This window comes from Cervus elaphus, chromosome 18, assembly GCF_910594005.1.
Source record: "Cervus elaphus chromosome 18, mCerEla1.1, whole genome shotgun sequence".
NCBI lineage: Eukaryota > Metazoa > Chordata > Mammalia > Artiodactyla > Cervidae > Cervus > Cervus elaphus.
The window spans coordinates 93,381,828-93,397,241 of NC_057832.1; the positions used below are offsets into that span (position 1 = coordinate 93,381,828).

The following is a 15,414-nucleotide window of genomic DNA, read 5'->3' on the forward strand; positions in this document are numbered from 1 at the left end:
CTTAAAGCATAGCATTCCCAGAGATAACAATAAACACAACAGAAAGGATTAATATGAGTATGGGTGCTATGGCTGAGAGCAATGGCTTATTGTTTAGTCGCTAAGTTGTGTCCAACTCCTTGTGACTCCATGGACTATAGCCCACCAGGTTCCTCTGTTCATGGGATTTTCCAGGCAAAAATACTGGAGTGGGTTGCATGCCCTCCTCCAGGGTATCTTCCCAACCCAGGGATTGAACCCACTTCCCTAGTGTCTCCTGCATTAGCAGGTGGGTTCTTTACCACCAGGGAAACCTGGGAAGCCCCAACAGCAATAGTTAGGAGACCTGAAAAAAAGTAGTGGGCCAATTGTATCAAGTACATTCATCCTTAGAGTTTAGCTCCAAGTACATAATGTCCTTTAAATTAGTATGTAATGTCCTTTAAATTTTGGAAAAGCTATACAAATTGAAACCTTTCTTGCGATAGTTATGTAAAACGTATTTGGTGAAATGTGGTATTTTGGGTGCTTGGCAGAGTAAGCAGCAACTTGAAAATATATGTCTACCTTTTGACACAGGCCTCTATCATGTCACTGGCCATTAGTTTAAGTCTTTGCTCTAAGTGATGGGCAAATTCTTGTTCCGGCCAGTGAAGATCAAAGACAAACATTTGCAGTGCATCAAGTTTCCAAAAAAGGTCTTCTGATGTTGCTGAGCCATTGCTAGAAGAAAAAGGAAGAATGAACATTGTGAACTTCCACTATTAGCTACATGGATCACCCATACATTTTTTTTTTTCTGTATCAATTGTTGTCAGTGAAAAAAATGCTACATAAGACCTCTAATGATCAATATTTTCTTTGCTCAACCTCCTAATTTTCCCTTTTTACTTCTTCTTAATGAATGAGGCAAGGCAAGGAGAACAAAATAGAAATACTGCAGTAAAGTTTCATAAAAAGGGGTAAAATAATGGGTAATGGTCTTTACTAAAGAAAAAAATAAACTTATATACATAGGAACAGACAAATGTTCTTTACCAACCTCTAGGATAAACATAAAATACATATTTTCTCCTAGAAATTCAAAGAAGTATGTTTTATGCAAGAAAATCCATATGATGGCAACTATAAGCTTTACTCAACTCATGCATATATGCTTCTGTAATCATGATGGTTTCTGTTTGTCTTCACGTATGTTGCCTTCAGGGCTTTAAATTTCTCAGTTACAGGTAAGGTGAAACAGGTATCAGGAATGAAATAATAGATTGGGTAGGGAAGCAAATCTTGCCTCTATTTTGAAATGTTTTGGGCCTTTTCTCACTCATAATTAAACCTTACTTAGTACAAGGTATGGTCTAACAGAGAAAAGATATACAAGGTGCTCTCAAGTCAGAGCAACATCATATATTTCAGGTCCTTCCATTTATCTAACCAAGAAGCCAAGGTCTGCTATGCCTTCACTACTATGGTAAGGTTACTCTAGGGACCATGTTTTCACACCATGCAAGGAGGTAATTAGTGTCAGAGTATATAATATTTGGGCCAATGATAGTATTATTTACTTTCCATTAAACCTAGTGTACAGCCTAAGAGGAAAAGAGATGATTTGAAAATAACAGTCCTATGTATACTGCAACTTAATTATAAAAGAGAACAAAAGAAAAAGAAACAACTGCTCTATGATTCACTTCTGCTTAGCTTTCCAACATTTAACATATACTAACCTGAAATTTATATTTCAGGTTTGTAAAAGAAAAAAATTTAAGATAAACTAATTTATCACAAGGGCATGGTGGAAAATTTTTATAAAGAAAAATTCTTTTAAATAACCACATTGTTTAGCTAAACATATCTTAATTAGTCAGCTTAAAAACAATCACCTCCTGCTCTGGCTAATTAAAGGCTTAATTCTATGCCCCTGCTCCCCCACTGCCTCAGCATCTCAGCTCCATCACCAATCTACCCTGGTCTCCTCCTCCCGTTCTGCCAGTAATTCCTCATGATCTCCTCATTAAGCCAAGATGTCCTCAGAGTTAAATTCTCAAGGGAGCAATCACAGCAAAGCAGTGAACATCACCCACAGCACTTTCTTCACTGACTGTCTCCAATAGTCACTGGCACTTAATACTCAGTGCCCCAAAAGTATCACTAAACAAAAGAACCAGAGAACCATACTGACTGTAAAAAAAGTTTGAGAAAACACTATATTTAATCCTTCATTTTGCTACTTATATAATAAAAATAAGTGAAAAAAATCATGAAGCAAAATCCTCTGATACACTTACAGTGTCCACTTTGGTAGATTAGAAGAACTATGTTTTAAGAGTAATTGAATGTCATTGACAAAGAAGCAAATTTATTTCTTATAATTTTTCAACAAAACAACAGCAACAAAACCCACCATTAAGACAAAATCCCAAATAGTAAAGGTAGAATTCTAATAAATTCTAATAAAAATGTGACAAATAAATCTTTATAGAGAATATGGATATATGTTTTTTTGTTCTTTGATTCTGTTACAGAATGATTCTAAATGATACATATGCTTAATTGGGAATGTAATTAAGGTAACAAGTGTTTGTTACAATTAAATAGATGAAAAATGTAAATAGTTTTCTCTCAAGCTGGCATGTATAACCTGCAACTTATTCGTAGCTTTTTCATTTTAATATTACTTCTGATTAGTGACCTATCCCTAAAAGTATTAATCACAGGTTAAAGAATCCAAATGTGAAAAATGGAGTCTGAGATAATTTCCTGAAAATGCCAGCAGTAAACTTACCTTACTGGCATTCACTCCTAGAGCTAAAAAAGCCAGAATTTTATAGACAGGGAGAGATTTGGAGGAGCATCTATTAAGATGATTTATACAAATGTGGGTTCAAAGCCTGTCATGTGCTGACTGGGAGACACGGGCCAGTTCTGCCTTTTAACTTCTTGGTGACTTAGTTTCCTTAACTGGAAAAAGGGGAAAGTGATCTTTACCTCACAGGGTTGTCACAAGGCTTAACCGAGAAAAAGAATTTGGCTCTCTATCTCAAGTAACGGTAGCTAATTTTCTTCTTCGAATTATTATTTTTTCTAGCTGACTTCATGTGAGATCTTGTGCAAAGCATGGGCTATTACTGAGTTCATTTCATTTCCGTGAGGCTCAAACTTTTGGAAACCATTCAGTTATGGGTAATAATGATGATTGGTGATAATGTAATAATAACTATAGTAATAACACTCATAATGTAGATTGTAGTTATATAGTAGTTATCATTTATGGAGACCCTAGGCTGTGCCAGGCTCTTTTCACAGTTTTTTTTTTTTAAATCCTCCCAAAAACATCTTTAAATTAGATGTAATAACCATTTTAGAGTTGAGGAAACTGAGGTTAAGGAAGACTTAAGGATGAATAAGCTAAGCTAATGAGGAATAAGGATCTAAATGTAAAGCTGATAGATTTCAAAGCCCATGTCCTTTTCACTTTAATGACTCTCATTTACCAAATCTGCAATAGGGAGGCTTGTGACAATCTGGAGTTAATAAATATGGTTTGTAATGATATAAAGATTATTTAAAAATAACAAGATGCAACAAAGGGTACATGAAAGGACAAAGGAAGACTTGCTGGCACTGAGGAACAAAGGACAAACCCTCCTCTGCAACCTGCATTATTGGTTCTTTAATGGTGAGACTAAGATAAAAGCAGGAAAAGACTGTGTTCTTAAAGCTGTTCTTACAAAGGTTTTTCTACACAGATAAGATAAATCACACCACTGGAGCCAACAAAGGATCCTGGACATACACAGCGCTAACCACACTGCTTGCCTGAATATGGAAAACTCCGGTTATACCACTTAGACTAGAGTCACAGCCTAGGTCACAAAATGACCCTGCCCCACAGATCACATATGAACATCAACGCTGGGAGTATTAAAAAAAAAATCTATATTATGTATCATCCATATGCTAAGCTTAGCTTAATAGCTTCAAAAACAAATAAAACCAAAACATAGTATTCCTCAACCAATGATGATAAATGCCATGCAATGTAAACACATTTGCACAGAACACAGCCCAGGCCATGCACCAGCTAACACACCACCAGGAAAGAAGTGAGGGATACACACGTGGACTCATATAAAGGAGCCATCCACGAAGGAGTAGAAAAGCTAGGAATCTGTGGAAGATTAAGAGGCAGACTTGGAACTTTTGGAAGAGCTACATTGGGAAGACTGTTGGCGATATTCCTGTAAAGAAACAAACAACGTGGGAAGGGACCACCATAAGCAATAACTACAGATGGCCATGTGTAAAGTCATCAGGGCAGAAGAGAAGAGACAGGGGCTCTGTGGACACTAACGCAAGATACCTACTTGACAGGCTGCCATGTCTCTTGCTCAAAACCTCTGTGAATTGACTGAGCGATGGAGGACTCCATGAGATCCACGTAGCGGACAACCAAGGGCACAAAGATCTCTTGCAAGTGTTTATGAAATTTTCCATTACACAAAAGTGCTGAAATAGTCAAGCAGAAACAGAGTTTGTCAGAGGGCTTATAGCAGGCATCTGGAAAATATGGATGAAAAACTTTTCTGGAAAGAGTATGACATAGAACCAATAAAATACAGAGAATAACGGGCTTTGTTCCTCATACTGGATGTCATGCAATGAAAATGAACCCAGAAGTATAGTCACCTTCTCCATATGGCTGTCAAAACCATAAATGTATCTCTATAAAATCTTCCTGGCAGGTGGTATGGTTTTATTTTCTAAAAGGTTTAGCTCACGAGGCATTTGGCCACTTGTTGGAGAGTCAAGCAAACTGTGGAGTGCCCTAAAGATCTTGACAGATGGAAATACGGCAATTAACCAGAGATAATCTTCGTGGGTTTCCCATATGGCTCTAGCGGTAAAGAACCCGCCTGCCAACCAAGAGACATAAGAGATGTGGATTAGATCTCTGAGTCAGGAAGATCCAGGAGGGCATGGCAATCCACTTCAGTATTCTTGCTTGGGAATACTGGGAAAGCCCCAATTCTTCAGACTTCCCTGTAGCTCAGATGGTAAAGAATCTGCCTGAAATGCAGGAGCCCTAGGTTTGATCCCTCAGTCAGGAAGATCCCCTGGAGAAGGAAATGGCAACCCACTCCAGTATTATTGCCTGGGGAATTCCATGGACTGAGGAGCCTGGTGGGCTATAGTCCATGGGGTCGCAAAGAGTCAGACACAACTGTGCAACTAACACACATTCTTTCTTGCCTGGAGAGTCCCGCGGACAGAAGCGTCTGGCGGGCTACAGTCTATGAGGCAGGAGTCAGACACAACTGAAAAGATTTAGCATGCATACATAATCCCTGTGGTATGCTGTGTACCACAGAACTAAACCTCTTCAATTCTAAAAGATAAGTCTGCTTGCTTCTAAGAGAGATACTAGTTTAACTCACCAAGAGGGTGACTGTGGCCTTGGGAATGTCTATTCTACTTTATGAACTTTTTAGTTATTTGTGAAATTTTTCTTAATCACTCACTTCTCTATGTGTGTATGTAAAAAGAGTCAGCATATCACATGCATTTTTTTTTCTTTTTTTTATTTATTTTTTTTTTAATTTATTTTTTTTTTTTCCAGTGGGTTTTGTCATACATTGATATGAATCAGCCATAGATTTACACTTATTCCCCATCCCGATCCCCCCTCCCATCTCCCTCTCCACCCGATTCCTCTGGGTCTTCCCAGTGCACCAGGCCGGAGCACTTGTCTCATGCATCCCACCTGGGCTGGTGATCTGTTTCACCATAGATAGTATACATGCTGTTCTTTTGAAACATCCCACCCTCACCTTCTCCCACAGAGTTCAAAAGTCTGTTCTGTATTTCTGTGTCTCTTTTTCTGTTTTGCATATAGGGTTATCGTTACCATCTTTCTAAATTCCATATATATGTGTTAGTATGCTGTAATGTTCTTTATCTTTCTGGCTTACTTCACTCTGTATAAGGGGCTCCAGTTTCATCCATCTCATTAGGACTGGTTCAAATGAATTCTTTTTGACGGCTGAGTAAAATTCCATGGTGTATATGTACCACAGCTTCCTTATCCATTCATCTGCTGATGGGCATCTAGGTTGCTTCCATGTCCTGGCTATTATAAACAGTGCTGCGATGAACATTGGGGTGCATGTGTCTCTTTCAGATCTGGTTTCCTCAGTGTGTATGCCCAGAAGTGGGATTGCTGGGTCATATGGCAGTTCTATTTCCAGTTTTTTAAGGAATCTCCACACTGTTTTCCATAGTGGCTGTACTAGTTTGCATTCCCACCAACAGTGTAAGAGGGTTCCCTTTTCTCCACAGCCTCTCCAGCATTTATTGCTTGTAGACTTTTGGATAGCAGCCATCCTGACTGGTGTGTAATGGTACCTCATTGTGGTTTTGATTTGCATTTCTCTAATAATGAGTGATGTTGAGCACCTTTTCATGTGTTTGTTAGCCATCTGTATGTCTTCTTTGGAGAAATGTCTGTTTAGTTCTCTGGCCCATTTTTTGATTGGGTCATTTATTTTTCTGGAATTGAGCTGCAGGAGTTGCTTGTATATTTTTGAGATTAATCCTTTGTCTGTTTCTTCATTTGCTATTATTTTCTCCCAATCTGACGGCTGTCTTTTCACCTTACTTATAGTTTCTTTTGTAGTGCAAAAGCTTTAGGAGTATATCTACCTAAAGAAACAAAAGACCTATACATAGAAAACTATAAAACACTGATGAAAGAAATCAAAGAGGACACAAACAGATGGAGAAACATACCGTGTTCATGGATTGGAAGAATCAATATTGTCAAAATGGCTATTCTACCCAAAGCAATCTATAGATTCAATGCAATCCCTATCAAGCTACCAACGGTATTTTTCACAGAACTAGACCAAAGAATTTCACAATTTGTATGGAAATACAAAAAACCTCGAATAGCCAAAGTAATCTTGAGAAAGAAGAATGGAACTGGAGGAATCAACCTGCCTGACTTCAGACTCTACTACAAAGCCACAGTCATCAAGACAGTGTGGTACTGGCACAAAGACAGAAATATAGACCAATGGAACAGAATAGAAAGCCCAGAGATAAATCCACGAACCTATGGACACCTTATCTTTGACAAAGGAGGCAAGGATATACAATGGAAAAAAGACAACCTCTTTAACAAGTGGTGCTGGGAAAACTGGTCAATCACTTGCAAAAGAATGAAACTAGAACACTTTCTAACACCATACACAAAAATAAACTCAAAATGGATTAAAGATCTAAATGTCAGACCAGAAACTATAAAACTCCTAGAGGAGAACCTAGGCAAAACACTCTCCGACATAAATCACAGCAAGATCCTCTATGACCCACCTCCCAGAATATTGGAAATAAAAGCAAAACTAAACAAATGGGATCACATGCATTTTTTAGTTGTCCATTAGTCTTTGGTGAATTGTGATGTAGTAATAGAACAAACATCCTATCTAATGCCATTGCAGGAGTCTAAGAATTGGTACTACTAGGACAGGAGAGCTGGACAAGATGCACTTTACCTCCTCTAAGAGATGGCTGCTTTCTACGCACAGGTCATAACTCTATTAGAATAGTCAGTGCTGTGGATGGAAGGTCCATATCTCTCCCAAATTCGTATGTTGAAATCCTAACTCCCATTCCCCAATGGCTCAGCATGTAAAAAGTCCGCCCACAAAGCAGGAGACACAGGAGACACGGGTTCAATCCCTGGGTCTGGAAAATCCCCTGGAGAAGGAGATGGCAACCCACTCCAGTAGTCTTGCGTGGAAAAGCCCATGGACAGAGGAGTGTAGTGGGCTACAGTCTGTGGGGTTGCAAAGAGTTGGACAGAACTGAGTGACTGAGGACAGTATGCACATTAATATGATGGTATTAGGAGACGGGGCCTTTGGGAAGTGACTAGGTTGAGGGCAGAGCCCTCAACAATAGGATCAGGACTCTTCTTAGAGACCCTAGGACAATCCCTTTCACCATGTAAAGTTACAGTGAGAAGATGGTTGGCGGTGAACCAGGAAATCTAGCCCTCCCTAGACACTGAATCTGCTGGTGCTTTGATGTTAGACTTCCCAGCCTCCAGAACTGTCAGGAAGAAATTTCTGTGACCTTGACTTATAAGCCACCCAGTGTGAGGTATTCTGTTGTGGTAGCTGGAAATAACACAGTGTGTGCCCAAACTGCACCATGAAAGAAGAGAAATTCTGTAGGAAAATACTAAGTAATGCTAAGCAATTGTCAACAAAGAATTTGTCATTTTTTAGATGATAGTACATATTTCTCATGGGGACATCCTAAACTCAGTTGTGATTTCTTTAAATAACTGTCAAAGTGAAAATGTATTCATTTAAAAAAATGCTCGGTGGTTAGCAAAGGTATTCCTTAGGTGATGGTATTTTAACTGAGCCTAAATGATAGGGGAGCCTTGCATGGAAGATTTAGAGTGAAAGTTTCTAGGAAGGAATGAGTTGGTGTGCTCCTAGTAAAACAAAAAAGCCAATATGGCAGAAGCAGAGTGAGGGAGGGGGAAGAATATTCCCAGGTAATGTCTAGATGGTAGGACATTGTGAAAAGGATGAATTTTACTGGGGAATGGGATGCATTCTTATTTTTATTAAGAGAGGAATGATGTGATATGGTCTCTCTGGCTGATGTGTAGAGATGGAGTAGATGCCAAAGGGTGGAAGCAGAGAAGAAGGTTAATACTCAGTCCTTTTCTACAAGAGACCAGATGAAAAGTTGTCGGTGATGGTGGTGGCAGAGTTAGGAGGAGATGGGGAAAAGGCTCATCAGTAATCCCATTCCTTTTCTTTCCCAGCAGGATGGATGAATGTGGTTTACAATACTGTACTATATACTTGAAAGTTGCCGAGAGAATAGATCTCAAATGTTCTTACTAAGCTCTCTGCCAAAAAATTTGTAACCATGTGAGGTGAAGGGTGTGACAACTAACCTTAATGCATTAGTCATATCAATACAAAAGTATATCAAATTACTGCATTGCACATCTTAAACTTACACAGTATTAAATGTCAACTATCTCAACACTTTTATTTATATGAATTTGAACAGTTGTATATGCTTATAGTTACTAATCGAATTACTAGAACATATTACTATTGGCTTGGCCAAAAAGTTTGTTTTTTTTCTGTAACATCTTATGGAAAAACCAGAATAAACTTTTTAACCAACTCAACAGTATTATCTTCATAAAATATTCAGCTAAATACACCAATTACCTCATAATCTTTCTCAGGGCAAAAATACTTCAAAAACCTAAACAGTGTTTTAAAACTTGGGCAAAGTATGTGATGTTTACTATGGTAGCACTAATAGGAAAATGCTCATAATCACTTTAATTTAGTGATTCTAAAATTGGTCAGAGGCTGAAAACTACAGACACATGAACACGGAATAGGAAGTTATTCCCAAGTACAGAAGAAAATACAACACCGTGGTTTTTCTTGAATCTCTAATTGACATAGTTTAGCATTTTTCTTTTCTGGTGTAATAATCTTTACTGGCTTACCTATATGCTAAAAGATTTCCCACTAAAGTGAGAATGATAATTATATTTAACAATAAATGTCTTATGGAGGAGACTCATGTTATCTTAATGATGTTTTTATTAACACACTGAAAGGAGCTTTATTTATTCCTAGAAAGGTAGAAGGTACTATAGATCATGTAATTCAGTTCCTTTTACCAAATGGCTTCCCTGGTGGCTCAGACGGTAAAGAATCGGCCTGCAATGTGGGAGACCTGGGTTCGATCCCTAGATTGGGAAGATCCACTGGAGGAGGGCATGGCAACCCACTCCAGTATTCTTGCCTGGAGAATCCACATGGACAGAGAAGCCTGGTGGGCGACAGTCCACGGGGTCACAAAGAGTCGGACATGACCGAGTGACTAGGCACACGTAAGTATGGATACTTACTGAATAAATCACTGCAGTAAGAAAATTTAAAAGTACATACACTAACTTGAATCTATTGGATCTGTACTTCAGCAATCTCCTTATGTTCCTCCTCCACCTTCTCTTCGTTATCACTAGCATTTCTGAACTGTCAGTACTATACTAAATTCCTTTCTAGGTATTCTCTCATTTAATCATCACAAATGCTCTGTGAGGGAAGTGTTATTATTTTTTTTCAATCTCTTCAGTATAGGAGATTGAGGCACACATCATTTAGGACACTTGGCCAAGTCATTCAGTCATTAGACAGTACAACAAGGATTTGGTATCAGAGCCCCTTCTTAACTTTCAGATTATAATACTTGTTGTTAGTCATCAAGTGTGTCCAGCTCTTTTGTGACCCCATGGATGGTAGCCTGCCAGGCTCCTCTGTCCATGGGATTTTACCAGACCAGAATACTGGAGTGGGTTGCCATCTCCTTCTTCAGAGATTCTTTCCCACCCAGGGATCAAACCTGCATCTCCTGCATTGGCAGGTGGATTCTTTACCACTGAACCACCCGGGAAGCCCAGATTATAATACTATTTTTTCTCAATTTTAGTTACCATAAATTATTATCATTCTATTCATTTACATATCTGTTCAACTTACTATCATCATATTAGCATCTTTTAAGATCTAGAAATGTGGTAAACTCTTCTGGGTTAAAAAAAAAAAAAAAAGAAAAAAAAAAAAACCCCTGCAAATGACAAGCACACTACACCATATCTTAGATGACTTACATGTATTCGGAATTAGAATTTTTAAAAACCGTTACAACATGAAAAGGTGGAAAGGTTAGCAAAACCATTATATTCAATGAATTGAAAAGTGAACTAAATTGGGCAGCATGATTTATCCAGCTCTGTTCTTTCTCAAGATTGTTTTGGTTCTTTGTGGTCTTTCGGCAATTCTACTCCTGTGTATATGTCTGAAAAAAACAAGAGCACTAATTTGAAAGGATATATGCACCCCAGTGTTCACAGCAGCATTACTTACAATTGTTAAGATATGGAGGCAACCTAGGTGTCTATCAACAAATGAATGGAGAAAGAAGTGTCTATCAACAAATGTCCATATATACATAAAGGAACACTACTCAGCCATTAAAAAAGAAATTTTGCCATCTGCAGCAACACTGATGGACTTGGAAGGCACTATGCTAAGTGAAATAAGTCAGACAGAGAAAGGCAAACAGTATAATATCAGTTACATGTGGAATCTTAAAAATGTAATCATCTAGTAGATAAAAAAGACACAGACTCACAGATATAGAGGACAAAATAGCAGTTACCAGTAGGAAGGGGGAAGCGGACTAAGAGGTGTATGATGCTAAGTTGCTTCAGTTGTGTCCGACTCTGTGCGACCCCATGGACTGCAGCCCACCAGGCTTCTCTGTCTGTGGGATTCTCCAGGCAAGAACACTGGAGTGGGTTGTCATGTCCTTCTCCAGGGAAGAGGTATAACCTACCAGGTATAAAATAAGCTCCAAGGGAATAGAGACACTGATGTAGAGAACAGACTTGTGGACATCGTGCGGGAAGAGGAGGGTGGGATGAACTGAGAGAGGGCAGCACTGAAATATATAATTTCAATGTATAAAACAGATAGCTAGTAGCAAGTTGTTGTTTAGCAAGGGGAGCTCAGCCTGATGCTCTGTGATGACCTAGAGGGGTAGGATGGGGGGTTGGAAGGGAGGCTGAGGAGGGAAAGGATATGTGTACACTTATGGCTGGTTCTTGCTGTTGTATGGTAGAAAACAACACAACATTGTAAAACAATTACCCTCCAATAAAAAATAAAAGAGTATGCTCCAATGATACCTTGCAAAACACAGGAAATATAGCCCACATTGCACAGTAAAGATGAATGGAGTGTAACATTTAAAAATTGTCAATCACTACACGGTACACCTATGTATATGTATGCGTATTCAGTCACTCAGTCATGTCTGATTCTTTGTAACCCCATGGACCACAGCCTGCCAGGCTCCTCTGCCCATGGATACTGGAGTGGGTTGCCACTTTCTACTCCAGGGGATCTTCCTGACCCAGGGACCAAACCCGTTGTCTTGCATCTCCTGCACTGGCAGGTGAATTCTTTATCGCTAGCACCACCTGGGAAGCCCTGTACACGTATAATATATAATATTTTATATCAACTATATTTCAATAAATAAAAGTGAACTAACACTGTGAAAATATTCAATGTGCTTATAATACACACTGAAAGGACCATTTCATGGACAATTTTACATGGCTGTATAGCTAGATGATGTGCCTAAGCCTTCATTTATATGGCCTATGAATAAAAAGTATAAAGAACCTTAGGCTTTGCATCTTGATGAAAGTGAAAGTGAATGTCGCTCAGTCGTGTCCGACTCTTTGCCACCCCATGGACTATACAGTCTATGGAATTCTCCAGGCCAGAATACTGGAGTGGGTAGCCTTTCCCTTCTCCAGGGGATCTTCCCAAGACAGGGATCTAACCCAGGTCTCCCACATTGCAGGTGGATTCTTTACCAGCTGGGCCACAAGGAAGGCTCAAGAATATTGGAGTGGGTAGCCAATTGCTTCTTCAGCAGTTGCATCTTGATAGGTACTATTAAATATCATCATTTTGAACTATACCAAAGCCAAAATACAGCCTAATGTTAACAAATCATTTCACCTGCAAATGAGCAGTTTACCTCCTCAGTTTAAACGCTACTTTACCACACATTTAGAGATTAGGTAAATCGGCTGTTCAGTCATACTTAGTTTGTTAAGATGAGGATGCACATAAGGAAAATCACACTCAGTTACTATTAAATGTTACAATGATTCTAAGATTAAGTAGCAGTTGACTCAAATGTATTTCTGGCAAGAGCTCTCTTTTATGAAACAAACTTTACATCTACAAATGAGCACTCTACCTCATTAATTCAAATGCTACTTTATTGTACATTTAGAGATTAGATATGTTGGCTATTAAGTCATGCTTAGTTTGTTAAAATGAAGCACAAAAGGAGAATCACACACGGTTATTTTGTTATTATTACATGTTATAATGATTCTAAGATTAAGTAGCAGTTGACTCAGATTATTTCTAGTAAGAGCTCTCTTTTTTTGATATACTTGATAAGCACTGGATTCATTATCCTGTTAAACAAGCCTGCTTCTCTTCTCTTATTCTGATCCTAGGAATAAAAACAGAGATCGTCCACCTGATCAATATACCAGCAACCTGGAAGTTGTACCAGAGGTCTTTCCTTCAGTTCCTACCTCCAATTAAGAGTGAGAACCAGCATAATTTATATCCTTACTATCTTTCCAGCACATCTCATCCTTCTGTTCATCAACACTGCTGTTGTCCTACTTCCAACCCTCTCATCTCCCGTCGTGGCTAATGCAATAATTTCCTAACTGGTCTTAGGCACCTAATTTTCCTTCTGCCCATTCATCTTCTTAAAATCTCAGGCAGAGGGGTGTGTTAAAATATGAAACAAATAATGTATCTCTTAAAGATTGTAATTTTTTAATGGATCCTCAAGAGAAACTTCAAAAGCCTTAGCATGAAATGAAAGCCATCTGTGAGGTGTCTTAATATGACCTCTCTGGCTCATTTGAGTTACCTGACTCCCTTACGTCCTGTGGTCCAGCCATGATTCTGATGGTTTAGTTCAAGTAGACACTTTCCCGTCTAAGTCTCTCTTGAAATGCTTCATTCTGCTGTCCTTTAGCCAAATTACTGGTTTCCTCTGTTTATTCTTCACCTTGCACAGGCTTCTACTGTGGTCCATGCTATACTTCTGTACTTGATGATGTATCTCTTTCTTCCTATGAGGGTGCAAGGTCCATGAAGAAGGGACCATGTCTGTATTCTTAGTATTCAACAAAATCCCTGTCTCAGAGCAAGTGTTCAAATCTTTGTTGAATGAATGACTTGAATGCTCTATGAAGATTACTACATAGTTACTACATTATTATTCTGTATAAGAATGTATCAAGGGCTGTGTATCTTTTCATATTTTATGTGAAATATACAGTACTAAATACTTTTATGAGAAATCCTATTTTTAGACCATAATGTCCAATATCAGACTGCTAAGAATTCTACTGGATATTCATTGTTATTTAGTCACTAAGTTGTGTCCAACTCTTTTGTGATTCCCACAGATTGTAGCCTGGGCTTCCCCTGGTGGCTCAGTACAAAAGAATTCATGGGCAATGCAGCAGCTACAGTCCATAGGGTCACAAAGAGTAGGACATGACTGAAGCGACTTAGCATGTACATACACATGAACTTTAGCCCACCAGGCTCCTCCGTCCATAGGATTCTCCAGGAAAGAATACTGGAGTGGGTTGCCATTTCCTTAGATCTTCCCAACTCAGGGATCGAACACGTGTCTCCTGCTTGGCAGGTGGATTCTTTACCACTAAGCCACCTGGGCAAGCTTGTCTACTGGATATAAATGTCAATTTTTGTCTCTCATTCCATCATTATTATTCCTTTGGGCACGCTTGTGGGATCTTAATTACCTGACCAGTGATCAAACCCAGGGTCCCAGCAATGGAAGCCTGGAATCCTAACCACTGGACCCCCAGGGAATTCTATGTCTCTTATTTTAGTGAATGTACCAAAGGGAGTATTTCTTCTGTTCAGTTATGACTTGACAGCAGACTATTACATCCCGCAGAATTAGGAGAAAATGGAGATTTCCATTATTTCCTAAGTATGGTCACCAGTGTTGAATGCTGACCAAAAGTTTCCTCACGTTTTAGCAGAGTTTTCCTTTTTTATTAAAAATATCAAATTATAAACCCAAGTTCCACAGTTTTAAAAAATTGGCAACTGGTAGTACTACTTCTTTGGTAAAAGGCAAGGAAGGATGAAGGGAGAGATGGGACGGAGGAGAGAAAGGAAGAGGAAAAATGAGAAGAAATGAAGAGAAAATACACATAGAAAGGTAAAGAGAGACAGAGGACTTGGCTTCAAAAAGCAAGACTCCTTGGATACAGACAACACTATACTTGTGTATGTAAATGTATGCTCCGTTTCTCAGTTGCCCATATGCCAGTTTGCATCCCACTCCTACCAGACATTGTCAAAAGCTCTCTTAATATGTAGCCCCAGGCAGCAGAATGAGTGCTTCTATCTTCCCCATATGGTGTAATAAGGATGGGTTAGGATGTGGGACTGCCACCTGTCCAAATCAGGCCTTTACAAGGCATTCACTGCAACAGCTCATTGGAAGAGGCAGGTTTGCAACATGGCATCATCTAAGAATGTTGTGACCTTATACCAGAGGTGTGGAAGTAGAAAGAACTGCTCAGAAGGATTCTCACATAGCAGTTATGAGAACATAAGTGGAGGACCAGCATCTACTTTGTTGATAAAAGTATTTTTTTCCAAAAGATTCCATGTTTTTCAAATACCACCTTGTTGAAAATAGGAAAGCATCAGTGACATC

The 15,414-nt window shown here is 38.9% G+C and overlaps 1 protein-coding gene across 23 annotated transcripts in view; it reads right to left on the reverse strand.

The window, feature by feature from the left end:
- CADPS2 (calcium dependent secretion activator 2) overlaps positions 1 to 15,414 on the reverse strand; it is a 571,224-nt gene that overhangs the window by 67,340 nt on the left and 488,470 nt on the right. For 13 of the 23 annotated variants that reach the window (XM_043872591.1, XM_043872586.1, XM_043872581.1 and 10 more), the window contains 3 exons: positions 4,344 to 4,485; positions 4,098 to 4,217; positions 547 to 702 (listed from right to left, as the gene is read on the reverse strand). In XM_043872591.1, coding sequence (XP_043728526.1) covers positions 547 to 702; positions 4,098 to 4,217; positions 4,344 to 4,485 — 418 coding nt within the window. The remainder of the gene's footprint in view (positions 1 to 546; positions 703 to 4,097; positions 4,218 to 4,343; positions 4,486 to 15,414) is intronic. The other 10 variants (XM_043872603.1, XM_043872601.1, XM_043872599.1 and 7 more) reach the window with 1 other exon arrangement.